General features: G+C 50.7%; 1 protein-coding gene across 1 annotated transcript; it reads left to right on the plus strand.

Moving 5' to 3' along the window:
- Window positions 1–842: 842 nt before the first annotated feature.
- Window positions 843–27,509, plus strand: BPIFB1 (BPI fold containing family B member 1). Its single transcript, XM_019017471.4, has 16 exons — window positions 843–882; window positions 3,662–3,817; window positions 6,368–6,509; window positions 7,506–7,613; window positions 8,578–8,727; window positions 9,544–9,625; window positions 15,310–15,373; window positions 17,711–17,796; window positions 19,049–19,228; window positions 20,175–20,228; window positions 20,729–20,887; window positions 21,775–21,842; window positions 22,663–22,708; window positions 23,821–23,884; window positions 24,729–24,805; window positions 27,263–27,509. The coding sequence occupies exons 2-16, from the start codon at window positions 3,703–3,705 to the stop codon at window positions 27,320–27,322; spliced, it is 1,455 nt and encodes a 484-aa protein (XP_018873016.3). The 5' UTR covers window positions 843–882; window positions 3,662–3,702; the 3' UTR covers window positions 27,323–27,509.
- Window positions 27,510–27,688: the final 179 nt, after the last annotated feature.

Below are 27,688 nucleotides of genomic sequence, written 5' to 3' on the forward strand. Positions count from 1 at the left end.
CAGGTGCCCTCTGTAACATTAAGGCTGCTGATGCCCACCTCTGGGTGACTGTGCAGGCTGCGTGAGCCAAGACCTGGGCCCAGGTGGTGGATGACAGCGTCCTGCTGGGCTCTGACATTTGTCCTTTAGGTTCATGGTCATCCCTCCTTATTCTTTTGGTCCACAAGTGCTCATGGAGATTCCTAAAGATGCAGACAAGGTAGAGCAGGTTTTAGTTGCTGCAGAATGAATGAATGAATGAAATGAAAGCCCATGCTAAGCACTGTGTAGGCATGCACTTCAACTCATGCTCTTAACAACCTATGAGGAGGAGCTACTATTACCCCCATGCTATAGATGAGGTCATTGGGGCCCAGAGAGGTGAAGTACCTTGCCCAAGGGCACACAGCAAAGCAGTGGCAAAAATAGGATTCAAATCTATTCTCCTGGGTGAATTAATTGATGGAGATGTGTATCCTTGATGTATTTAGGAATAAGGGGTGGGTAAGGCTACTCCTTCCTTTTCCCAAATTGATTATCTGGACTAAACAATTGTTGTAATCCCTCTACAAAGGCTCATCCTATTATAAGAAATAATAATATTAATGGCAACGGCCACTCACATTTATGGAGTGCTTATTCTGCTATATGCACTGTGCTTCTCTCAGCCTGGACCTTCCTTTCTCCAAACCTCAGGAAGCTGGAGTCCCAAGGCTGCCTCCGGGCGGGGCTGTGGTTCAGCAGAAGCCACAAATATTTACCTTGGAGACCTCGGCCTGGTCTGAGGCCTCTGCCCAAAGACAAAGCCTGTGCTGGGGTGTGCAGGATATAAGGTTGGACTTCCAGACCCACTGCCCGGGAGAGGAGAGGAGAGGAGCGGGCCGAGGACTCCAGCGTGCCCAGGTAAAAGTAGGGAAGGGGCTGAAAGCCAAGGTTGCCAGGAAGGTTCTGAGCTAGAGATACCTGTTGGGGTCAGGTCAGGAGCACAGGGGAGGCTCGCCCTCAGGGAAGGGCCCTCGGTGAGTCAGGATCCGCTGAGGGTCAGGGCCAGGTGTAGAGAGATGCCCAGCTCCCTCGCCCAGAGGACCAAAGGGCAGTGACGAAGGGATGGGGCTGGCTGAGTGTTTTCCTGACCTCGTCCTAGTGACATAAACCCACTCTGCACATACCAGTTGCTCTGTCCCAGCTGTGCTGCGGTGATGCTGGGACAAAAGAAGCATGAGACGCAGACTCTGTCCCTCAAAGAACTCCCAGTGCAGGACAATGTGGTGCCCAAGGAAGACCCAGGGACATGGGAGTGGAGGACAGTCAAAGAAGGGTTCCTGGAAGAGGTGATGTGTTGGTTGCAAAGCCGAGTAGAAGGCGACTGGGCAAAGGAGGAGAGAAAGATATTCCACGAAGGGGAACTAGCAGAAGCAAAGGCCGGGAGAGGAGGTGCCATGTGACAGGGGCGTGTGTGGTGCCTGGATCTGGGGGAGGAGAGTCTTTTCCACAGGAGGGAAACAGGGATGCTACCATCCTCGTGGGTCCCTGGGTTTCTCTGATCCAAAGAGGACTGAGCAGTGTGTACAGATAATGCAGGACAGACAGAGTCAAGGTATTTGCAAGGAAAATATGGGGTGGGGCCACAGGGGTGCCTGGATGCCGGGGTTCAGCTCTGTCTTCTGGCTTTGGCTGCAAGGTGTCTCCTTCTGACTCCAATATTAGTAATAATACCTGTCATAATCATCGTGGAAGCTACCGTCTACTGAACGCTTGGCCATGCCAGGCCACAAATAGATTGTCTCATTTAATCTTCCCAAAAAGCCTATGACGTAAGTACTATAATTATTCCCCATTTTATAGATGAGAAAATGGAGGCTCAGAAAGGGTAAGTCACTTGTCAAAGATCACAGAGCAAGTGGTAGAGGCAGGCCTCCAACTGGGGTTCATCTGGCTGCCAAGCCAATAATATTTTCCCTCCACCCTCAGGCCTCCTAACACTAACCTTTTCAGCTTAGCAGGCTCAGATTTCCAATTCTTTCGGGGCTTCCAGAGGCTATGCATTTATTCAGCAGCCATTTATTAAGCACCTGGTCTATGCCAACCACTATACTGGATGCCAGGGACACAGCAGGGAGCAGGCAGACCCAGCCCTCCCTCCCAGAGCTCACAGCTTGGTCAGGGAAGCAGAGGCTGAATCATTATTGCAAGGGTCTCAAAAGAGCTCACACTGCTCCAGGGCACAGGAGACACATGTCATCCGGATGCCACATTTGTCTTTGGCAAAAAGAAATCCACATGCTAAACCAAGCGAGGGGCTCAGATCTCTGCAGCGTCTCCCCTCCCTCCAAGCAGGACAGTCCACAGGGGCAGGAGCTTCCATGGGGGGCTGGCAGACAGAGCCAGGGTGCAAGCTGGAGAGCTCGGGACTGGATTACAGATGTTGATGCCACACCCCTGTGGAGGGAGGGGACAGAGCAGCCAAGGGGCCAGAATACCCCCAAGCTCCTCTCCCTGGCATGAGCCACAGGGCCCTTTCTCTCTCTCTCTTTCTCTCTCTCTCTCTCTGCCCTTCTTTTCCTGGCTCCAAGAAGCCATTCAGTCCCTCCCCAGCCCCCTTAGTATTGCAGATTAAGCAAAGAGGTTTTTCACAACTTTGAGTCCTACCTGGCTCCTCATTTCCTTCCTGCCTCCAACCTTCATGTCTTGGGCCCCAGGACAACATTTCTCCAAGTGTGGTCCAGGTTCCCTGTCTGCAGGACAGGAGAAGCTTTATAGGGAAAGTGAGAAATCTTGGCAGGGTTTTAAAGGCTGAATAGGAGTTCATCAGGGAGATATGGGAGGAGAAAAGCATTCCAGGAAGCAAGGAAGAGCAAGAGCAAAGGCACGGACACAGGAGAGAACACAGTATGTTCTGAGACCTTCCAACTGCTTGGAACTTGCTAGAACAAGGGGAGAGAAAGCAGGAGGTGAGGTCAGCAGAGGGTGAACCATAGAGGGTTTTAAGTGTCAGACTGAGGGGTGGGAGACACGGGAAGCAGAAGTTCTTTGTTCTGAGCATTGTTGCTGGATTTTCTGTAAGAAAATAGCTAATACAGGCTGGGCGCGGTGGCTCACGCCTGTAATCCCAGCACTTTGGGAGGCCGAGGTGGGCAGATCACGAGGTCAGGAGATCGAGACCATCCTGGCTAACACGGTGAAACCCCGTCTCTACTAAAAATACAAAAAAAAAAATTAGCCTGGCGCGGTGGTGGGTGTCTGTAGTCCCAACTACTCAGGAGGCTGAGGCAGGAGAGTGGCGTGAACTCAGGAGGCGGAGCTTGCAGTGAGCCGAGATGGCACCACTGCACTCCAGCCTGGGTGACAGAGCAAGACTCTGTCTCAAAAAAAAAAAAAGAAAGAAAGAAAATAGCTAATACATTCCAAGTGCTTACCATGTGAAGGACACCATGCTAAATGCTTTCCAGATATCAACTCATTTAATCCCTCAACTCTGGGAAGCTGGGGTCATTATCCCCATTTGTCTGATAAGTAAACTGAGGCACAAAGAGGTTACGTTGATTGCCTAAGGCTACACAGCTAGCCCAGGCAGTTAAACACTGCACTAAACAGCCTCTCCTGGACGCCGTGCCCCAGGTCACCGGGCATCATGGGCCTGCCCTTGGCCCCTCTGCCTCAGGTCCCTCTGTGCTCACCCCAGGTCTGGCATCCTGCACTTGCTGCTCTCTGACACCTGGGAAGATGGCCGGCCCGTGGACCTTCCTCCTTCTCTGTGGTTTGCTGGCAGCCACCTTGATCCAAGCCACCCTCAGTCCCACTGCAGTTCTCATCCTCGGCCCAAAAGTCATCAAAGAAAGTAAGTTTTGTCCCTCCGGACCTGGCTGCCATAAGACAAGGGGGTAGGTGGAACAGCTTCCCAAAGGAGGGAGAGAGCTCCTCATCACAGGGGATGTGCATGGCTGAGATCCCAGAACGTGGGTGAACATGAGTGGGGGTTTGTGAAGGTCTGGAGAGTCTGTGATCTCAAGAGTCCACGATTCCAAGAACCCCTTCTTAAATTCCACAGTTCCAAAGACCCTGAGTTTCCACAGCCTGCAGAAGGGGCATGCAGCCACTGCGTGCAGTGATGCAGCTGCTCTCCCACTGCCTTCACCTGAAATCCCATCGTCAGAGCACCCCGTCTTAGTTAGACCCAGTGTGCTCCTCCTCCCCAGAGCAGAGACTCTTGACTGCAAGTGTGGCAGCCTGGGTCCCAGGCACAGTGTATCACTTTCCAGCTCTGGGGCACTGGGTCAGTCCCTGAGCCTCAGCTTCCACCTTGGGACACAAATAAGAGGGCCTTCCTCACTGGGTCATTGGAATTGACTAGAGCTTTATGAATGCTATGACCATGGTTTCCACCTCAGCACTTCTGATGTTGTGGACCAAACAACTATTTATTATGGGGGGTGTCCTGGGCACTTTAGGATGTTTAACAGCATCCCTAACCCAACTGTGACAACCAAAAAGGTCTCCAGACATTGACAAATATCTCTTAGGGTACAAAATCATCTCAGTGGAGAACGACTGCTCTAAAGTCTCATCCCCTTAGAGGGGACTCACCTGTCAGCTCTGGAGGCCACTTGAGCACTTAGAGGACCAGACCTCTGCATTCAGGGGGACTAGGGGCCTGGGTCATAGCCAGAGGGGCAGGGGCAGGTCCTGTGGGACCAACAGGCTCTGTAGCCAGAGGATGGATTCCCAAGTAAGGACGGGAAGCAGAGGACTCTGAGAGGTTGGAGGGAGGCAGAGCTGGCCTGGATCCACACTGTGAAGCTCAAGCATGTGGAATTTCAGCCAGAAGGAGCTTAGAGATGAACAACCATGCTTTAGGCTCTCCTATAAGGAGTTGTGTACAAGTGGTTGGTTTTGAAGGTGACCCCAGAAACACCTACAGGAGTGTGGGGAGGCAAGGCAGGGAAGGAAAGGCATCCCATGAGGGGTGCATGTCCAAGCCAGTTACCACTGTGGCGACTGGAGCTCAGTCCTGCCTAGCAACTGCATCTATTAGGGCCATTCAGGAGACAGAAACCACACAGTAATCCCAACAGGTAAGTTTAATGTAAAGCAGTATTACCAGGGGATTGGAGGAATGAGGAATTGGCTAAGAGGGAAAAGAGACAGAGCTCTAAAGGATAACCTAGGGATGGAGGGGGTAGCCAAGGATAGAGCAAGTTCAGAGGTAGAGAATCCTCCCCAGCCCTCTTTGTAGAGGGTGTCGTTGAAGCCCACTGTGTGGTGGAGAAGTTTGCTGGCTTGTCCCAGGCCAGAGCTGGTCCACAGTTGGCAATCTGAGGCTAGTGGGTGGAGAACTACCTGCCAGGGGGCCAATAAAATTCTCTGGGAAGCTGCCCCTGGAGGAAGGGGGCTGCTGTTAACTCACGGGGAAGCTGTCTCTGGGGAACTGCCTAGAAGCTAGCCGGGGTGCCTGCAGAACTCACTCAGCAAAAGCCACTGGGCAGTGACACCATAGGAACCTGGAAAGAGAAGCACACCAGAGCCATGAAGGAAATCCCCGCCATGCCCCTCCAGAGTCTCCACTGAAAGGGCTTAACACTGTGCCAAATGGCAAAAAAGAAATATTCACTGGGCCCAGTTCCATTACCACAGAGCAGGCAAAGTGGGTGGATTTGCAGCTGAGAGGCTATAACCCAGGAGCTCTGATACACAATGAGGGACACACATCTGAGCTATCCTGCCTGAGGGGTGAGGGAGCTGGGATATTGATACACCAACTCTCACCAGTCACTGGCTGAAGTCTGCTCCTGGGGCATCAGCTCTCCAGCACTTCTGACCTGCTCTGCACATGAGCCAGATGGGCTCTAGCTGCTCACAAAAAGCCAGCTGGGACAAGAACCCAGGGCTCCTGACACTTATGCCTCTGTCCTGGCTCCTTCTTCCTCTGCTCAGCACCTGAGGCTTTTTGGACAACACATCCATAGGATATGGATGCCAGACAATTGTTAACAAGTGTGCTTTGGCAGCAAAACAGCCCCAAACAGAGTTTTGAGGGTTCCCTGCCTGTTGGCCCTAGAAATGCTTGCAACTGGCTCAGGAGATGAGTGCAGGTCCAGGTGCTGAGTGCAGTGGCCGACACTCCCCACAGAGGCTGTCAATGCTCAGGGGTGTGAATGGTCCCAGCCTCACTCCTGATGTGAAAATGACCCATCTGGGCTACTGTCCTCAAGGCTACATCTACACAGTGGGGACTGGCAGGCTGGTCCTGACCTCCACCACAGTAGAGACGGCTACACCCTCGCCTTACCTCAGGGAGCCTCGAGTGATACCCCTCCCCAGCCTGGAGCCCCCACCAAGCCTTCCTTCTTGCCCCTCCTCCTGGGCCCTAATCCCTGAGGTCTGCCTCCAGAGCTGACACAGGAGCTGAAGGACCACAACGCCACCAGCAACCTGCAGCAGCTGCCGCTGCTCAGTGCCATGCGGGAAAAGCCAGCTGGAGGCATCCCTGTGCTGGGCGGCCTGGTGAACACCGTCCTGAAGCACATCATCTGGTGAGTGCAGCAAGACCACACCAGGAGCTAGCCCCTTCCCACACCTTTGCCCGGGACACGCTCTGCATGCTGAGTCAACCACTCTGCAAGCATCGACTTGTGTCAGATCACAAAGAGTGGATCAAACAAAGCCCCTCCGTCAAGAAGCTCCCAGAATAGTTAAAAAGAACCATAAGACAGTAACACTGGAACCCTAATACAACAACCCCAGAGCAAGGCCAGGGACGGTGGCTCAAGCCTGTAATCCCAGCACTTTGGGAGGCCAAGGTGGGTGGATCACCTGAGGTTAGGAGTTCAAGACCAGCCTGGCCAACGTGGCAAAACCCCATCTCTACTAAAAATATAAAAATTAGCCAGGCATGGTGGCAGAAGCCTGTAATCCCAGCTACTCAGGAGGCTGAGGCAGGAGAATCGCTTGAACCTGGGAAGTGGAAGTTGCAGTGAGCTGAGATGGTGCCATTGCACTCCAGCCTGGGTGACAAGAGTGAGACTCTGTCTCAAAAAAAAAAAAAAAAAAAAAAAACCCAGAACAAGGTTGTCTGGGGTGGCACAGGGAAGGGATGAGGTGATGCTTCTCACTGGAGGTGACAGTGGAGCCAATGACTCAATGCTCACCAGGAGACAAGAAGCAAATGGCATCCAGGTAGAAGAATTAGGCTGGGCAAAGGCATGGAGAAGTGACAGTCGGTCAGAATGGCTAGAGCTCAAACCTCAAGGCAAGGAGTAAGGGATCAGCAGGGTCAGGTCACAGAGGGTCTTATGAGTCAGCTCAAGGAGCTGGGAGTCACCACCTAGAAGAGAAGGCACCATAATAGCATTGTGAGCAGGAGTGGAGGGGAGAGATGGAGGCAAGACCATCTGGAGAGGAGTCGGTGGGCAGGGCCAGGGTCCCGCTGCTGCCTAGGCACCCCAGGGAGATGGAAAAGATAGAGAGGGAGTGGATTTGGGAACAATGAGCCAGAGGCATGATTCTGATCTCTCCTAAACCCCATCCAGGCTGAAGGTCATCACAGCTAACATCCTCCAGCTGCAGGTGAAGCCCTCGGCCAATGACCAGGAGCTGCTAGTCAAGATCCCCCTGGACATGGTGGCCGGATTCAACACGTGAGTGACCCCTCCATCAAGTACAGTAGGCTTGATAGGCTCATCTGCTCGTTCCCCCTCCCCCGCCCCCACCATGCAGGTGTCTGGAAAAGAGAGTTCCGAGCAGAGAGAAGAGCAAGTGCAGAGGCCCTGCGGCAGCAGTGTACTTGCCTTGCTCAAAGAATGGCAAAGACAGGGGAAAGAGAGAGGGGGCATGGTAGGAGATGAGGCCAGCAGGCAGCCGAGGCCAGATCATACAAGGCCTCTTGGGAGAAGACAAGGACTTGGCTTTTGCTGAGTAGGACGGGAGTCAGGGAGGATTCTGAGCAGAGGAGGGATATGCTGTGCTTTCACATTTTTAAAGACTCCTGGCTGCTGTGGGGAAAAAAGACTTTCTGGGGGCAAGAGTGGAGACAGGAAGGCTATCCCAAAGCTACTGCAACAATTCGGGAGGAGATAATGATGGCTTAGACCAGGGTTTGGGGCAGGGAGGTGCTGAGAAGTTGATTGGATTCTGGATATGTTTTGGAGGTAGGTGGGGACACCAGGATATCCCGGGGAACTGAATATGCATGTGTATTCAGGGGGAAAGAGAGAGAAGTCAAGGATGACTCCAAGAGTTCTGCCTGCACTACTGGCAGGATGGAGTGGTCAGTAACCAAGACAGGCAAGGCCATGAGAGGAGCAGGTCTGGGGAAGAGCCAGTCCAGTGTTGCATGCGCTAAACTTGAGAAGCCCGTGAGACATCGGAGTAGGGGGCTGGGGGTAAGTTTGGAAGCTGTCAGCAGACGAAAGAAGTTTCAACCAAAGAGGACTCTGAAAACTGAGCCTGGGACATGCTGGGGTGAAGTTGGGTGGAGATGAGGAGAAACCAGCAAAGGAGACTGAGGAAGGAGGTGAGGGCTGGAAGACAGAGATGGACGGCAGGGTTGCTCCAGCCCGAGCTTGCCTGGTGCTCACATGGTCAGGTGCCTCCACCCGCTAGGCCCCTGGTCAAGACCATCGTGGAGTTCCACATGACGACTGAGGCCCAAGCCATCGTCCGCATGGACACCAGTGCAAGTGGCCCCACCCGCCTGGTCCTCAGTGACTGTGCCACCAGCCATGAGAGCCTGCGCATCCAACTGCTGCATAAGTGAGTGTCGCTGGCCGCCAGCCGGGCTCCCATCCTGCCTGGAAGGAACGCCAGGCAGTGGACTTCCCCCATTTTACAAATGGAGAACGCTGAGGCCTAGAGAAAGAAAGGGACTTATCCCCTCCTGATTCCTGATCTGGGGCTCCTTCCAGGGAATCTGTGATGCCAAGGGAAGTTCAGGACATCAAGGTCGGAAGCAACCATGGCGGGTTTCAGGCATGACACCGGGAGGTGGGGGAAATCTTTGAAGGGGGAGGCCTAGAAGCTCCTCCAAACACCAGGGCAGGCGTAGGTGGAGCCAGAGGCAAAAACATATGCTTTGGGTCAGGCCAACACATTCTCTTCATTTGCTCTCCGGGTGATGGTGGCCAAGTGGCCACCCTGTGTCTCACTTTCCTCACCTGTAAAGTGCAGGTAATGACACCTTCCAGGCAGTGGTGAGAAAACTGATCAGACAACAGCCATCAAGCACTCAGAACAGTGCACGCGCATGGTGGTGCCAAAAAACATGGCGCCCCCCCCCCCCCCCCCCCCACCTTCCCTTCTTAGCAGGAGGACAGGGAGAAATGCCAGCTCCCATCATCCCAATGCCCAGCATAAAGTTCCAATGGCAACACCCAGCCGCTGCTTTCTGATAACTCTTTGCCACTGCCTACACCTGGCTCAGGGGCTACTCCCAGCCCCGTCTCTAACACGTCCTGTGACCTTGGGCAGGTTCCTTCCTCCCTTAGACTCAGCCTCCCCCTCTGTAAAATAGAGGAGGGGGTGATCATCTCTGACCCTTCCTAATGTCTCTCGTGCTCTCTTCCCTGAAAGGCTCTCCTTCCTGGTGAACGCCTTAGCTAAGCAGGTCATGAACCTCCTAGTGCCATCCCTGCCCAATCTAGTGAAAAACCAGGTGAGTGGAATCAGGGCCTCTCTGGCCTGTGGACATTGCGCCCCCTGTGGGGCTTGGGTGGAACTGCAAGTTGGTGCTAAGTGACTGGAGTCTCCTTGGGTGGGTTTTGCTGAAAGAATTATCTGGGGCTGGATAGCAAAGAGTCATGGAGTGGGGTGGGCCATTGACCCAGGCAGACAGGCAAGGTCATGGGACTGCTAGAAGTCAGCCAGGAGCCCGTGAACACTGACGTGCTGATAAATTTTTAGCAATTGTCTCTGGAGGGGTTGTTGAAGGGAGGCAACCCTGATTTGTAGCTTTTGCGGATTTCCCTGGTGGAAATACTCCCTTCGGGGCCAGTTTTAGGCGACCAGTGTGATGTCACTGAACAGAGTTGGGAAAAGATGTACAATAGCACACGATTGTATATTTCCACTAAACAGATACATAAACATGACCTCAGGAGTAATAGATAGTAGTAAAATACAGCAAAATAATTAGGAAGCAATGCGTTTTAAATTTTTATTAAATTTGTTTTAATATAATTTATTTAATTGTAAGTTTATATGTCTAATTTGTAACAATGTCTGGGCTTAGCACCCAGCTCAGAAATTTGTGGAAATTTAACAATTGGTTCTCAAAAGCTAGTACAAGCTGGCTCTAGCACGGCACTGTCACACATCAATCTGACTGTGGTATTCAGGGCTGCACCACCCACCAGGTCCTGTTGGATTTTTTTTCTGAGTCAGTAAACACAGGTGACTCTCATTTTAGTTGCCCCTATTTGTCACAGGTATACTAAAACTTTGTAAATTGAATTCATCCACATTGACCAGTGATTTCCACTGTAAATTCCAAGATGTGTTTGTAACAATGGGCCACCCTATCTAGGGTCAAAACACCTTGTCAAATAGCTAATATTTCTTGGAATAAGACTTTTTTCTTTGATTTTTGTTTTTGTTTGTTTTGAGACAGATTCTTGCTCTGTCGCCCAGGCGGGAGTGCAGTGGCGCAATCTCAGCTCACTGCAACCTCCGCCTCCCAGGTTCAAGCAATTCTCATGCCTCAGCCTCCCAAGTGGCTGGGATGACAGATGAGCACCACCAGGCATGGCTAGTTTTTATATTTTTAGTAGAGACAAGGTTTTCGCCATGTTGGCCAGGCTGGTCTCAGACCCCTGACCTCAGATGATCTGCCTGCCTCAGCCTCCCAAAGTGCTGGGATTATAGGCATGAGCCACTGTGCCTGGCGACTTTTTTCTTTGAAAAGATGATGTAATAAATGAAAAAATTTGGGGAAAAAAGAATCCCTAATCCTTTTACTTTCACCCAGGAGCGCTTTGATCTTTTGCAGATTGCCTTCCCACCTCCATCCACATGCACTAGTATTTTTAAGAGGCTGCTCTTGGTGTCAGCCTTTAAATCAGATCTATGTTTCGAAGTCATTATACAATACTTGTAATTATTAAATAGGTACATTGTATTTAATAATTTATGAAAACATTCCAGGAAATCCTTTTTAAAATAATGTGATTTTATTAAGAGTACTTTAAAATGACAGTAGCAATATTTAAAACAGTATTTTAGGCCAGGGCCAGTGGCCCACACCTGTAATCTCACCACTTTGGCAGGTCGAGGCGGGAGGATCACTTGAGCCCAGGATTTGAGACTTGCCTGGAAAACACAGAGAAACCTCATCTCTACAAAAAAATTAAAAATTAGAATAGCCGGGCATGATGGTGTGTCCCTATGGTCCCAGCTACTCAGGTGGCTGAGGCAGAAGGATCGCTTGAGCCTAGGAGGTTGAGGCTGCAGTGAGTCACAATTGTGCCACTGCACTCCAGCCTAGGCATGACGGCAAGACTCTGTCTCAAAAACTAAATAAATAAATAACACAATGCTTTATATAAACAATGGGATTCTTATAAAGAGTACTTTAAAACAATGGAGATTTTTATTTTTCTCCAAGTTGGCTTCCATGTCCTTACCTTCAAGAAAAATACAGTAAAACATTTAATCTCCATTTTGTGAAATATACATCAACTGTACAATATACAATTACGTTTGTTTCTCTAATAAGCTGGAGTTATGATTTTCAACTTCTGCTTCTGCACTAGTAAAGCTTAAGAGTAGCATGTATAGTCAAAGGAAGATCCATTATTTTAATAGTCGAAATATCTACATATTAAAGAGGCCAGGGAAAAATAAGTGAATAATCAAAAACTAAATAAAGCTCAAATAAGATCTTAAAAGGTTAATTTCAGAAGCAATACTGATTCAGCCCAATTCAAGCTACCTTTCTCCAGTACTTTTTTGGAAGAGAATGGGGAGAGACAGAGAGAGATGAGAAGGGAGGGAACCAATATAATGAATTAATGAATTGTGTGATATAATGAATATAATGAACAATGAATATAATGAATTGTGTGATCTCAAAGTTCAAGACAATGGCTTCTTATAGGTAGAATGTTGAGACTCCGACCTGTTAGCAAAGGTACGTATCCAGGGAGTTTTTTAAAGGGAATCCAAAAGTGAAAAATTTCATAACATTGGAATTTTCTTATGTAAGAAAGAAAATTTTGTTTCTTTGAATAATTTTATTTATCTGTTTCAAGGTGGGAATTTCATAAATTAGGACCCAGCTGTAGATTTTCTTCCCAGCCTCCAGCAAAATCATATTTTATCTGGCATCACACTTTAATAGTTAAAAATATATTTTCCAGTAGAAAAGATGACAAAAACTTGGAATTATACAATGCTCCTTGCATAGTATCTGTCTTTAATGGTGAAAAGCTAAGTAGAAAGAACAATGTGCGAAAGCTGGCATCCCATTATCATCAGCAAATCCACTACGTTCACTGGATTTGATATGATGGTCATAGAAATATTTTATTTGGCATGAAGGGAAAAGGCACAGCACGTTTAAGAGGTGAGCGTCTGGTAGGAGCTCATTTAGAAAATGTTGAGGCCAGGCGCAGTGGCCCACATCTGTAATCCCAGCACTTCGGGAGGCCAAGGCAGAAGGATCCCCTGAGATCAGGAGCTTGAGACCAGCCTGGCCAACATGGCGAAACCCCGTCTCTACTAAAAATACAAAAATTAGCTGGGTGCGGTGGCGCACGCCTGTAATCCTAACTACTTGGGAGGCTGAGGCAGAAGAATCACTTGAACCCAAGAGGCAGAGGTTGCAGTGAGCTGAGATAACGCCACTGCACTCCAGCCTGGGCGACAGAGAGAAACTCCATCTCAAAAAAAAATAATAATAAAAATAAATAAACAAATAAAATGGGGATGATGGAATGACTTGCTTTATATAATTGTGAGTATTCCATAAGACGCATGGAAAAAAATCTAGCTAGGCTGGTCGTGGCGGCTCACTCCTGTAATCCCAGCACTTTGGGAGGCCAAGGCAGGAGGATCCCCTGAGATCAGGAGCTTGAGACGAGCCTGGCCAACATGGTGAAATCCCATCTCTACTAAAAATACAAAAATTAGCCGGACATGGTGGTGGGCGCCTGTAATCCCAGTTACTCGGGAGGATGAGGCAGGAGAATCAGAGAGGATGAGGCAGGAGAATTGCTTGAACCCAGGAGGTGGAGGTTGCAGTGAGCCGAGATTGCACCACTGCACTCCAGCCTGGGTGACAGAGTGAGACTCGAAAGAAGAAAGAAAGAGAGAAGAAAGAAAGAAAGAAAGAAAGAAAGAAAGAAAGAAAGAAAGAAAGAAAGAAAGAAAGAAAGAAAGAAAGAAAGAAAGAAAGAGAGAGAGAGAAAAGGAAGGAAGGAAGGAAAAAGAGAGAGAGGGAAGGAAGGAAGGAGAGAGAGAGAGAGAAAAGGAAGGAAGGAAAAAGAGAGAGAGGGAAGGAAGGAAGGAGAGAGAGAGAGAAAGAGAGAGAGAGAAGGAAGGAAAAAGAGAGAGAGGGAAGGAAGGAAGGAGAGAGAGAGAGAAAGAGAGAGAGAGAAGGAAGGAAAGAAGGAAGGAAGGGGAAGGGGAAGGGAAGGAAGGAAAGAAGGAAGGAAGGGGAAGGGAAGGAAGGAAAGAAGGAAGGAAGGAAGGGGAAGGGAAGGAAGGAAAGAAGGAAGGAAGGAAGGGGAAGGGGAAGGGGAAGGGAAGGAAGGAAGGAAGGATGGAAAAAGAGAGAGAGGGAGGGAAGGAAGGGAGGGAGGGAAAATGTTGAAATCTTTTTCAGTGTAAATCCATGGGTCTCAACCCTCGTTGCACATCAGAGCCATCAGAACCTGAGAAGCCTTTAAAAAATACTAATGGCTAGGCCCTACCCCAGATTCAGAAGTAACTGGTCTGGGTGGGTCCTAGTATCCCAGAGGACTCTACTGTGTAGCCAGGGTTGAGACCTGCTGATAGAAATGAAGGATGGGGAATTGTGGGATAAAATGCAGAGGTTCCCCGGGACACCCATCCAGTGAGAAACAGGCTCCCCTAGCAGTGCTTGCTGGGAGTCTCTGAGCTGAAAGTCTTCCATCCTCTCTGGGCTCTAGATTGGCAATGCAGCCAGGAGCAGGGAACGGTTATTCATAGGAGTTAACATTTCTCAAATGCATTGTCATTCCTCAAGAGTATTAAGCGGTGGTCAACAAGACAAAAATGTCCTCAATAATCTTGGAGCACTGCCCTGAAAATTGAGTCAAATGTTTGACCTTCTCCCTAAGCAGAACAGCTCAGGTCAGGGTTAGGTTAGGTCAGAGTTTCTCAGCCTTGGTGGTACTGACATTTTGGGCTGGATAATTCTTTGGGGGCTGTCCTATGCACAGCAGGATGTTTAGCTGCATCCCTGGGCTCTACCCACTAGATGCCTCTACCCACTAGTTGTCATCCCCTCCAAGTTGTGACAACTAAAAATGTCTCTAGAAATTTCCAAATGTCTCCTTGGGAACAAAATTGCCCCCTGTTGAGGACTGCTGGCAATTTTAGGAAGAGAAGTGCCCAGTGAGCAAAGGGATGTGTTGGGCTAGAAAGCCACAAAGGGCACAAAGAGATTGCCCAGGAGTCTGGTTGGGTCTGCCTTGCTGGCCTCTGCTCCAGAGTCTGACATGTGAAAAGAACTCAGGAGCAACTTGCTGTATGAATAAACAAATTCTCCATTTAACTCTTTTGTTTTTTCTTTTAAAGTAGAGTCTTGCTCTGTCACCCAGGCTGGAGTGCAGTGGCACGATTCCAGCTCACTGCAACCTCCACCTCCCAGGTTCAAGCAATCCTTGTGCTTCAGCCAACCAAGTAGCTGGGATTACAGAAGTGCACCACCATGCCTGGCTTTTTGTATCTTTAGTAGAGATGAGGTTTCACCATGCTGGCCAGGCTGGTCTCAAACTCCTGGCCTCAAGCGATCCACCCACCTTGGCCTCCCAAAGTGCTGGGATTACAGGCATGAGCCATTGCGCCCAGCCTCCATTTCACTCTCATGGAAAACATAGACACCTGTGAGCAAGACAAGGAGTCAGAGAGGGAGGGCTGCTGGCAGGCCAAGCACACCCTGGGCACAGGGAAAGGGACAAACCACTGCAAAAGGTCCCAGGTGGCCCTGCAGGCTGGGTTCAACACACGAATGAATCCTCAACCCATGGATGGAACCTGGCTGGCCATGGGCACAGCAGTAGAACTCAGGCCAGGTGGGCCGGGCACAGCCCGGGGCTGCTGTGGGGCTGCATTCTGGCCCCTCCCTGATGGAGCCCCGTGCTTATGCTGTTGCAGCTGTGTCCCGTGATCGAGGCTTCCTTCAATGGCATGTATGCAGACCTCCTGCAGCTGGTGAAGGGTAGGTGCTCTGCTCTCTCTCCCACTTTTTCCTTTACTATGGAGCTGGCCTCCAGACCGTGACTCCACCAAGGGAAGGCCTCCCCAAGTCAGGCCTGAGCTGCAACTCAGGCCCAGAAGCAGGTGAGACAAGCACCAGTTGATCCCTGCCCCAGACGCGCAGACAGAAATTCACCACGACTAGGACTTCATGAGCTCTTACTATTTGTGCAGTTGTCAGGTCAGTGGATGCCCCAAGTTCAAATCCCAGCTCTGCCCCTGACTTGCTCCATGACTTTGGGAAAGCTACTTTACCTTCTCATCCTCGGTTTCCTCATCCATAAAATGGGGCTTAACCATCCCTACATCATGGGATTGTTAGTGAGGAATAAAAGTCTACAGGAAAGTTCTGGGCACATAGCAGGTGTTCCTCTTGGCACAGAGAAGCACTTACAAATGCATGCTAAATGGATGGTTGGTTGGATGGATGGATGGATGGATGGATGGATGGATGGACGGATGGATGGACGGACAGAAGATGCTAAGATTACAAGCATAAGCCATCACACGCAGCCCCCGGACTAGTTTTTACGGATACTTTGGAAAACTGCAGCATCAAATAGTTCTATCCATCTCGTTGCAGTTTTAAATTTTCCCTCCATCCAAAGGGTTTGAGGTAATCTGAGAAGTTAAAGCATGGGTTAAAAACTGAGATATCTGGTTTAAAAAATAAAAATCAGAGATGATTCGAAGGGCAAAGATGGAAGGAAGTCATTTCTCCCTCCCCCAGCATAGCAGATACGGGAGGGCACAGGCTCCTGCCCCCACATCAGAACTCTGCCATGCTCAGGCCCCCAGAATGGAAACTGGCGGAGAAGAAGAAAAGTCTACCAACTGCTCTTTGGGATCAGAAGAGACTCATTCCAAGGGCGACCAAAGAGGAGAAGGGAGAGCAGCATGCACTGAGCACCACAGGGCATCTGCCATGGGCCACGCCCTCCCGCTGGGTGTTTTGTAGGCACCTCTCACTGACTCCTCAGACAACTCCATGAGGTAGCAGTCATGACCCCCCTTCACTGTGATGAAAGAGGCTCCGAGCAATGAAGTCACTGTCCAAGTTCACAGAGGCAGTTGGTGATAGAGGAAGACTTGAGTTCTGAGCGAGTGTCATTCGGATTGAGCCGTTACTAGGTGCCAGTTGTATACAAGAAGCAGGAATTACTATTCTACCGCCGTTTCTTTCCTTTTTTCTTTTTTTTTTTTTAAATTCCCAAAGAGTTCTTCCAATCATCAGATATTTGGTCAGTATTCAGAGTAGGATCCAGAGTTCACACATTACATTTTGTTGACAAGTCTGTAGATTTCTCTTTGTAAATCACATTTTTTTGTTGTTGTTATAGTCATTTTCGGGGACCTTATTGACTTTAATATCCTTTTTTTTTTTTTTTTTTTTGGAGACGGACCTTTTTTCTTTTTTTTAAAGTAATTTTTATAGGAGTCATGCTCATCGTCTCTATGTCCTTCCGATTTTAGTACATGTGCTGCCCTGGCGGGCACTATACCCTCATTTTAAGACGAGGAAACAGATTCAGACGCGAGAAGAGACCAGCCAAGGTCACTGGGGCTCAAACCGAAGTCCAGCTGGCTCCTCCGCTGCCCCGAGGATGGGCCCGGAGGTCTCCCTGGAGCGGTAGGCGGCCGGTCCCTGGCCCTCCCGCACTCCCCATCCTCGGCCATACACCGGGGCAGGTGACACACCACCGCCACCTGGCGGCCAAGTGGGGAATTCTGACGCGAACACGAGATCTTTGCGGGAGCAGAGGAGCCAGTTTGGATTTCGGAGTAGATGTTACCAGGCCTCTGGCTTCCAGCCTAAGCTTCCTTGAGATCCAGGTGCTCATAGGGTGTCCAGACCCAGAACCACCTGCGTGGGGGACGCGGCTTTCAGTCTGGTAGGGTCGGTGGAGTGTTACATACAATAGTTCAGTTCCGTTCCAAACCGGGACTTTGGCATAAAACCGACTGGGTTCCCATGCTCTCATAGTATGGCTTTGAACAGGTCATTTCCCTTTCCTCAGACTTGGTTTCACCATCTGTAAAAGGGGGTAATAATAAGACCTACTTCCTAACGTTATCATGCAGATGAACCAGCTGACATGCAGAGGCCTGGCACTTAGTGGATGCTCGATAAATGTCACTGTCATCACTGTTTGCATCATTATTATCAACATCATTATTACCTGCTCCTCCCTACCTGCCCCCCATGCAACAGTACAGCTCCACCTGGAAGCAGCCCCCCAACTTCCCCCTCCAATACTGCCCTCCACCCTCACAGAACTTTCTTCTTGTCCTTGAGCAGTGCCCATTTCCCTCAGCATTGACCGTCTGGAGTTTGACCTTCTGTATCCTGCCATCAAGGGTGACACCATTCAGCTCTACCTGGGGGTGAGTGTCCCAGGACCTTGAGGGTGAAGTGGGGACATTGCTGCCCTTCTCTGACCACCAGGAGTCAGATAGCATGGGCCTGTGTTAGGAGAGAAAATCCTGGTCACCGTTAGGACACACGGGCTGATCTAGAAAAATCATTGCAGGCTGAATATGTCCCATGCAAGTTTGTTTTGTTTTGTTTTTTTGAGACTGAGTCTCACTCTGTCACCCAGAGTGACATGGGGGGCCCGAGTGGGGACACTGGGCCCTCAGCCTTTCTCTCAGGCAAGTCCCTGCCAATCCCCAAACCTATGACAACCTTGAAACAAAAGCCAAGGATCAAGAAACACAGACCTAAGTTTCTCTCCCAGCTCTATGATTCCCTGGCTGTGTGACTTTGGGCAAGTTCCTTTACCTCCCTGAGCCTCAGTTTCCTTGTCTGCAAAATGTCAGTAATAATGGCCACTGAGGAGAGGATGAAATGAGACCACACCATGCCTGGCAGACCAGAAGTGCCCAGTAACTGTCAGCTCCCTGTCCAATGTGGAGCTGCACAGCCATGCTATGGCTGGACGCCCCAAAGGGCCAGACCATCCTGGTAGCATGAATCCCAGACTAGGTTTCTTTTGTTTTGTTTTTTTGAGACTGAGTCTCACTCTGTCACCCAGGCTGGAGTGCAGTGGTGCCATCACAGCTCACTGCAGCCTTGACCTCCTGGGCTCAAGCGATCCTCTCACCTCAACCTCCTGAGTAGCTGGGACTGCAGGCACTCGCCACCACGCCTGGCTAATTTTTTGTATTTTTTGTAAAGATGGGGTTCCGCCATGTTGCCCAGGCTGGTCTCAAACTCCTGGGCTCAAATGATCCTCCCACTTCGGCCTCCCAAAGTGCTAAGATTACAAGCATGAGCCACCATGCCTGGCCCCTGGACTAGTTTCTATGGATCCTTTGGAAAACTGCAGCATCAAATCGTTTCTTCCATTTTGTTGTAGTTTTTAATTTTCTCTCCATCCAAAGGGTTTGAGGTGTCTGAGAAGTTGAAGCATGGGGAAAAAAAACTAAGATATCTGGTACAAAAAATAAAAGTCAGAGATTATCCGAGGGGCAAAGATGGAGTAGATGTTGCTAGGCACCTGAGCTCCAGGCTAAGCTTCCTGGCAACAAATGCACAAAAAGGAAACAGGCTGAATGGTGTCATTTCCTTCTAGGTTGCTATTGGGTAAGCTGCAGAGTTAAAATTCTTAGCCGACTCCCTGCTCTGTCTCCTCAGGCCAAGTTGTTGGACTCACAGGGAAAGGTGACCAAGTGGTTCAATAACTCTGCAGCTTCCCTGACAATGCCCACCCTGGACAACACCCCGTTCAGCCTCATCGTGAGTCAGGACGTGGTGAAAGCTGCAGTGGCTGCTGCGCTCCCTCCAGAAGAATTCATGGTCCTGTTGGACTCTGTGGTAAACCTCAGCACAAGGCAGAGAATAGGGCCGCCCAGGCTGCATCATAGGAATTTCCTGAACACAGGGTACCCCTAAGCAGGAATCCTCCATCAGGCTCAGTTTAATGGAGATCTCACTCCTTCCCCTAATAGACCCTGCCTCTGACATAGCTCTAAACCTAAAATCCTCCCTGTAACATCCAGCCCCAGTCATGGTTCTACCCTCTGGAATCTGATGCAAATGTTTCCTCTACCAAATAACAGTCTTGTGAAATCAAAAGGCATCTTAGATATGCAGTAGTCCAGGGGTGATAAATACATCTCAGATAGTGAGTAGTCCAGGGATGGCGACTGTGCCACTGCTCACCACTATGACACTCATGGCAGACATCACTAATCGATCAAGGCTCTCCTTTCTACTGAGTCTGGATGCTGACACAACCTTGGAATCCTTATTAACAGGGCACAGCCGATAACCACCACCAGTCAACTATGTTGTGCCACCTCCTCCCGGGTGACTGACGGGGAAATTGAGGTCCAGAGGGGGAAAGGGTTGGTCCAACGTTATGGGAGGATGGCAGAACTTCAGGGCAGCTGACAGACAACCAATAACCAAGCTCTCAGGGGACTGGGATGGCGAGAAAATAGGGAGTGGTCACCAACTAGCCGATTCATGATTGCAGTAAGAATGAAATCACCTCTCTATGTCCTCTGAGATCAGGAAGCTGCCCCCAGACCCACAACCATCACCAGCCCACAGTAAAAGTCCAGGCCAGCAGGACCCCATGCCCCATAGAAGCTGACCTAGGGGCTGTTTTTCCACCAATGACAGACACATGGCTTGGGTCACAGGGCCCACCCAGCTTTTCTGGGGTCCTGGGAAACCTTCCTCCCAGCAGTGGGGTGCAGGAGATGTGCCTCCCTGTGCCCTCCAACTGACCTTCTCTGGCTCATCTCACCCTCAGCTTCCTGAGATTGCCCATCGGCTAAAGTCAAGCATCGGGCTGATCAATGAAAAGGTTGGTCTGTTTGCCATCTGCAGCTTGAGGGGTGTTTGCTGTGGTCTGGACACAGGCCTCTGGGGAGGAGAATCAGTGGGACTAGTGTTTCATTCCAGCACTGGAACACTCAAACCGCATCCCTGTCCGCACAGAGATTTCAGTCTAGCAGGCCAGTTTGACCTGAAGCAAATCATCACATGGAGAGTATTTCCATTACAGGTGCAGTAACACAGGACAGGTTCTAGGGGCCATGAGAACACTCTGGGCCCCTGATATAGTCTGGGACATCAGGGAGGCCTCCCTGAAGGGAAGGGCATTCCAGACAGAGGGAACAGGAGACCAAAGGCTGCCAGGTAGGGAGAACAACACAACATTCGAGGATCTGCAAGAAGGACAGGGTGGCTGGAACACGAGAGGGAGCAGGGAGCCCAGGAAGGCAGGCAGGGGCCAGGCCACACAGAGCCTGTGGGCCATGGTGGGCACTTGGGAGGCCACATGTGGGTCTGATCTCCTTCCAGGCTGCAGATAAGCTGGGGTCTACCCAGATCGTGAAGATCCTAACTCAGGACACTCCTGAGTTTTTTATAGACCAAGGCCGTGCCAAGGTGGCCCAACTGATCGTGCTGGAAGTGTTTCCCTCCAGTGAAGCCCTCCGCCCTTTGTTCACCCTGGGCATCGTGAGTTCAGTTGTCTGCGATATTGGCAGCAACCAGGGGGACCCTTCTGTCTACTTTTCCTGTTCGCCCTCTTGCTTTGTTAAACATTTCCACCACTCTCATCACTTAGCAGGGACAGGGGACAGGGGACAGGGAGCTCTGAACCAAGAGCCAGGAGCTTTGTGGGTCCAATTCTAACCCTGTGACTTTCTTAGTCAGGAATCTCTGGACAGAAACTCAACTCATATGCACAAAAGGAATCGTATTAGCTCCTATAACTAAAAAGTCTAGATGCTATTGACTTCGGGAGTAGCTGGACCCAGGTGCTCAAACAATATCCTCTTCATTCTCCTCTCTTCCACCTAGCAGCCTTGTTTTCCTCTGTGCTGCCTTCATCCTCAGGCAAGCTATTCCCTCATGGAAGTGCCCCAGGCTGCATTAGGCTCATATCCTATCAGCTTGGCAATCACAGCAGGAAGAACCTATCTTTCCAATAGTTCCAGCAAACATCTCAGGGCTGACTCTCACTGAATGAGCCTGAGTCAGTTGCCCATTCTTGAGCCAATCAGTGTGTCCAGAAAAATGGAATATGAAAACTTCCTGAGCTGGGCCACCTACACACTAGGGTAAGGGAGTGAGGGCTCTATGAATAGTGGCTGCTTTCGTCGTCGTCATCATCATCATCATTCCCCATAGCAAGCCTAGATTGTCATCTGTTAAATGGGGAGTGGAGGCAAGTACTATCTCATTTAACAGATGAGGCAGGTGAGGCCCAGAGAGGTCAAACCCTTTGCCAAGGTCACAGAGCCAGGAACTGAGATTCAGACCCCAGAGCCTCCCTGCATAACCCCTAACTCCACACTCGGATCCTCTTGAGAACAATGGGGCCTGGGCTTCTCTTGTTTCAGGAAGCCAGCTCGGAAGCTCAGTTTTACACCAAAGGTGACCAACTTATACTCAACTTGAATAACATCAGGTAAACACACAAATCATCATGAAGATTCTGCTGATGGAAATGAGTCCCACCCGGTAACCATGGGTTTCTTTAAACACCGACTGTGTGGCTGTCAGGTGAAGGCGGCTCCAGGGCGGGCAGGGAGGTCCTTCCGGATGCTCCTGCTGACAAGGACTGCATGTGAGGGAATGGGGAGGAAAACGAAGTGGGCTTTGCAGCAGCCATAGCACAGGCAAACCCTAGCCGCCGGCAGCCCGCTCTGGACACCTCCCAGGCCGTGGCAGTGACAGTCACCCGGCGCAGAAGTGCAGGGCTCCAGCTGCCTCCTGCACCCCGCCTGTTCTCCCTCCCCACCACTTTCCTGTGGCCCCAGAGTGAGTGCAGGGGCTGCCAGCTGGAGCCTCTGGGGCCAAGTCAGGCCCAGGGCTCTTTTGATCAGCCCACATAGGGCTGGGCTGTTTAATATAAATGAGTTGTGCACATATCAAATCAGACTATCTGGCTGCCCTGTGCCCACAATCCTACATAGCAACAAACTGTCGAGCCAGGAATTGGGGCACCCTTTGAAGGAGCTTGGGCCTCCTTGTCCACCACAGCCCTGACTCCTGAGGTTGATTTTTCTGCTCATTGGACTGCTATTTGTTTTCTGTGCCCCCTCTATGCCCCCCACCCCACCCCTGCCATTAGAATGCAAGCTCCATGAGGCAAGGACTTCATGTGGTTCACTGGAGCCCACACTGTGCCTGGCACATAATTGGTGCTCAATAAATCGCTGTTGAATGAGTGGATGGTGAATGAGTGGGACTCCAGGGGCCGCTCTCACAGGCATCTTCCATTGCAGCTCTGATCGGATCCAGCTGATGAACTCTGGGATTGGCTGGTTCCAAGTAAGTGTTAACAGGTGGTGCCTGAGGGCACAGGGGGTGGCCTGGAATGGTCCACTCTCTAACAGATATTGCCCAGGATTTGCTTCAAACAAGGTCCCCACAGAAGCACCATGAGGGGCTGGCTGGTCTCCACCAAAGTCCAACTTCCCTCGAGTGTTTACAGAGAAGCCACCACGTGTCAGACACAGCTGAGAACACACACACGCACACACAAATACACTCACAGATACACACTTTCTTTCAGTGAAGTTTTGATCCTGAATTAGAACACAAGTGCCCTTGACTCACAATCTCATTCTGCACACATAGACGCGCCTCAGTGACCCTAGACAGCCCCTTCCTGCTGGGAGTCAGACCGAACCCCAATACCTCAGTCTGGCGTGTTTTCTCTGGTTTTTATGATTTGTTTTTCACTATTTTTGACTTTTTTTTTTTTTTTTTTTTTTGAGATGGAGTCTTGCTCTGTCGCCCAGGCTGGAGTGCAGTGGTGTGATCTTGGCTCACTGCAACCTCCACCTCCCGGGTTCAAGCAATTATCCTGCCTCAGCCTCCCGAGTAGCTGGGACTACAGGCGCCCACCACCACGCCCGGCTAATTTTTTGTACTTTTAGTAGAGACAGGGTTTCACCATGTTAGCCAAGATGGTCTCGATCTCCTGATCTCATGATCTGCCCGCCTTGGCCTCCCAAAGTGCTGGGATTACAGGCATGAGCCACCATGCCCGGTGACTAATATTTTAAAACAGGGAGAGTTCCACATGCAAATCAGGACTTCTGGCTTCCCTCCAGAAGTCAGAAGTTCAGGCAATGCAGGGCAAAATTCCCTCAGGGCAAATTCAGCTGCAACAGAGTGGTGGGGCCCCTGAGGATGGGGCATCCTCCAATGCACCCCAATCCCCCCATCTACCAGGCCCCAGGGGCGGCTGAGTTCATGCCCCAACCCAGCCCATCTGGTCCCTGGGAGCCCCCACAGCTCTAATCAGCAGGGGACCTGGAATTCCTACATCTCCACCAGCCACCTCACCCATGGGGAGGAGCCACGCCCACACAGAATGACGGGGGGGAACTTCGGATGCTCAACCAGGGTGACAGTGCCCCTTCTCTCTCTCACAGCCTGATGTTCTGAAAAACATCATCACTGAGATCATCCACTCCATCCTGCTGCCGAACCAGAATGGTGCGTACCTCTGCCATCTGTGCCCCCTCTCTCCCCAGGGCTTGGCTTTACTTCCCCTGCCCTCATCTCCATGAATGGGGCCCCTTTCATTCATCTCCCAGCCATCCCTCAGAGCCTACTTCAAAATCTGCCTCCTCCCAAGAACCTTCTCAGCCCAATTCCTTTGCTAGTGCCAGAGGCTGGGCTCGTAAAGATGAACCAAGCAGTGGGCCAGACTTGCAGGGCTGGAAGGAGACAGAGGTGCAAGCAGACAATGAGAGCAATGAGAGAGGTATAAGAGACAACTGGAGGGGCCTCAGCAGACCCTGTTCCCCCTCTTGCTAGTGCCTGGCCTTGGTCAAGCTGCAGGATCCTTCTGAGCCTCAGTTTCTCCATCTGTAAAATGGGGACATAGAAGTACCTTCTTCAGAGGCACAAATCAGGAGGTGCCTGGCACAGTCAGTGCCCAACACTCTAATTCAGCCCCAGGTTGAATGAGGGGTGGGAAGGGTTTGTAACCTATACAGTTCCACCTTTTTAATGTCTTTATTTTATTAGACTGGAAAATCTCAAAGTATAGAAACCTCTGCTGGGGATAATGGGAGCCCCTGATGGTTCTTGAGCAAGAGCGTAAGAGAATGTGAGGACTGCATTTTGTGAGGGGCCAGAAGCCAGTGCCAGAGGCAAAGGGAGGGTAGACGAGGCTGGGTCAATGCTGGGGCCAGAGAGCAGGCGAGCAGAGGCAGAGGGCGCTGTCTGATCAGGCCTGCCAGGCCGGGGCTCCCCTTCAGAAACCCTGAGCCTGCCCCTGGCTGCCCAGTCTCACCCCAGGCCCATCAGTTTCTGACCACATTTGTTATTTCAGGCAAATTAAGATCTGGGGTCCCAGTGTCATTGGTGAAGGCCTTGGGATTCGAGGCAGCTGAGTCCTCACTGACCAAGGTGAGTGGGTGTGGCCCTAAACATCCTGCCCCAGGGAGGGCACAGCCACTGAGAGCCCTGGCTGGGAGGTGGGGCCTGCACTCCAACCCCAGCCTGCAGGTGACCCTGGGCAAGTCCCTTCCTCTCTCAGGGCCTCACCTCCTCATCTGCAAGTGAGAAGGTTGGCTGTGCTGAGGATGGAACCCTCCTAGCCTGGGGTCAGTACACTTTTTCCACCCCCTTGTCATTCATTCATTCATTCAGTAATTCACTAAATATTTTTCGAGGGTCTTCTATACGCAAGCCATGCTTCTGAGTGCTTGAGGCCACCGAAATGAACAAATGGAAAACACTCCCATCTTTTTCAAGCCTACCTTTTAGCAGAAGAGGCAGATACACAAGCCCTAAAGATATAACTAACATCAGGCTGAGTGGAGGAAGGCTGAGAAGAAAAGTAAAGCAGGCTCAGGAGGAGAGAGTGATGTCAGGGAAGGGGGTGCTGTTTCAGATGGGGTGGTCAGGGAGGGCCTCTCTGAGGTGGTAACATTTGAGCCAATGCCTGAGGAGGTGAGGGGTGAGCCCTGTGGGTAGCTGGGAGAAGTGTCCTGTCAGAGGGACAGGGTATTAGGCCGTTCTCACACTGCTATAAAGAAATACCTGAGGCTGGGCTCAGTGGCTTGTGCCTATAATCCCAGCACTTTGGGAGGCCAAGGTGGGCAGATCACCTGAGGTCAAGAGTTCGAGACCAGCCTGGCCAACATGGCAAAACCCAGTCTCTACTAAAAATACAAAAATTAGCTGGGCGTGATGGCGGGTACCTGTAATCCCAGCTACTCGGAAGGCTGAGGCAGAGGAATTGCTTGAACCCAGGAGGCGGAGGTTGCAGTGACCTGAGATCACGCCATTGCACTCCAGCCTGGGCAACAAGAGCGAAATCCATCCCCGCCCCCGCAAAAAAAAAGGAACGAAAATAAATACCTGAGACTGGGTAATTCATGAAGAAAAGAGGTTTAATTGGCTTATGGTTCTGCAGGCTGTACAGGAAACATGATGCTGGCATCTGCTCAGCTTCTGGGGAGGCTTCAGGAAACTTCCAATCATGGCAGAAGGCAAAGGGGAAGACTGCACATCACATGGCCCAAGCAGGAGCAAGGGGTGGGAGGTGCTACACACTTTTAAACAACCAGATCTCACAAGAACACACTCACCATCACTAGAACAGCACCAAGGGGATGGCGCTAAACCATTCACAAGAAACTAGCCCCATGATCCAATCAGCTTAGACCCCACCTCCAACATGGGGTTCTACATGAGATTTGGGCAGGGACACAGATCTAAACCATATCAGATGTCAAGTGCAAAGGCCCTGAGGCAGGGATTGTTGGTGTTCCAGGAAAGATGAGGAAGGAGGCCCAGGATCTGAGGCAACATCCAAGGCAGGTAACCTCATAGGCCTGAGATGCGTGCATGCACACACACATACACTCACACACACACACCTTTATACACCTATACACATACATACACACATATATATTGCACACATACACACCACACACATACACACTCACATAATACACACACCACACACATACACACTACACACACACATAATACACACACCGCACACATACACACTACACACACACCACACACATACACACATACATACACACACATACACAGAGACGCACACATACACATATACACACATACACACACTACACATGCACATACACATACACACACACACACACACCATGTGGCCAGATGGTCTCAGCTCAAGGCCAGGATCATGTCCATCTTGTCCATGCCTCTGTCCCCGGTGCTCAGCATGGCCTGGCACACAGTAGGTGTTCAATAAATGCTTGGTGAGCAAATGACTCTCCGTGGCATCTGCTGGGGAGAGGATCTATGGCAGTGTCACCCTCGCTCCCAAATACTACCCTTAAGAAGAACAGCTCACCGTCACTGTGTGCCAGGCTCTGGGGCATCTCTCCCCCTCTAGAGTGGAGCCAAAACTCCAAGAAGGCAGGGGTTTCTGTCTGCTTTGTTCTCTGTTGTGATCAGTGGCTGCACACAGTAGGTGTTTAGTAAATGCCTGCTAACTGAGATGGTCACCTTACTGTCATTAGCTCATGCAGAGGAGGGGCCCAAAGCAGGGGGTGATCAAGGCAGGTGCTGAGTGCAAATCCCACTTCTGCCACCTACCGAGTGCGTGACTTTGGAAAGGGGCTTTTGCCATCTTCAAGTCTCAGTGTCCCCATCTGCAAAATGGAGATGACATCAGGACCTGGTGTGGCATTAATGTTCACACACAGACCCTCCACCCCGACCCTTCTAAGAATTCTGTATTTGTGGGTTCAGGGTCATGGTTCCCCAGTGCCAGCAGTCACCTTATGGAGGACAAAACCAGCATAAACCACAAGGCAAAAGGTTAAAGAAACCTGTTTTCTGACTTTTCCCCTCCAATTCCAGGATGCCCTTGTGCTTACTCCAGCCTCCTTGTGGAAACCCACCTCTCCTGTCTCCCAGTGAAGACTTGGATGGCAGCCATCAGGGAAGGCTGGGTCCCAGCTGGGAGTATGGGTGTGAGCTCTATAGAGCATCCCTCTCTGCAATCAATAAACACTTGCCTGTGATGCCTGCCGTCTGGAGTCTCTTTGTCCCAGCACAGGAGTCATTTTGCCCCTGGCAGGCTTGGGGACTGGATGGCTGAGCCACACCTGGGTCATGTTCAGGCACATCTGAGCCAATCTGGGTGACGTCTGGGCCACATGTGGATGATGTCCACAGTCTTGACCACCTCCCCGTGCTGCAGGAATCAGAAAGCCAGCTCTTCCCACCTGCCTTCATGTCAGCCTCAAGATCATCTTCAGTGGGATGGCTTTTAGGGTGGGGGAC

Source organism: Gorilla gorilla, chromosome 21 (genome assembly GCF_029281585.2).
Source record: "Gorilla gorilla gorilla isolate KB3781 chromosome 21, NHGRI_mGorGor1-v2.1_pri, whole genome shotgun sequence".
NCBI classification, from domain to species: Eukaryota; Metazoa; Chordata; class Mammalia; order Primates; family Hominidae; genus Gorilla; species Gorilla gorilla.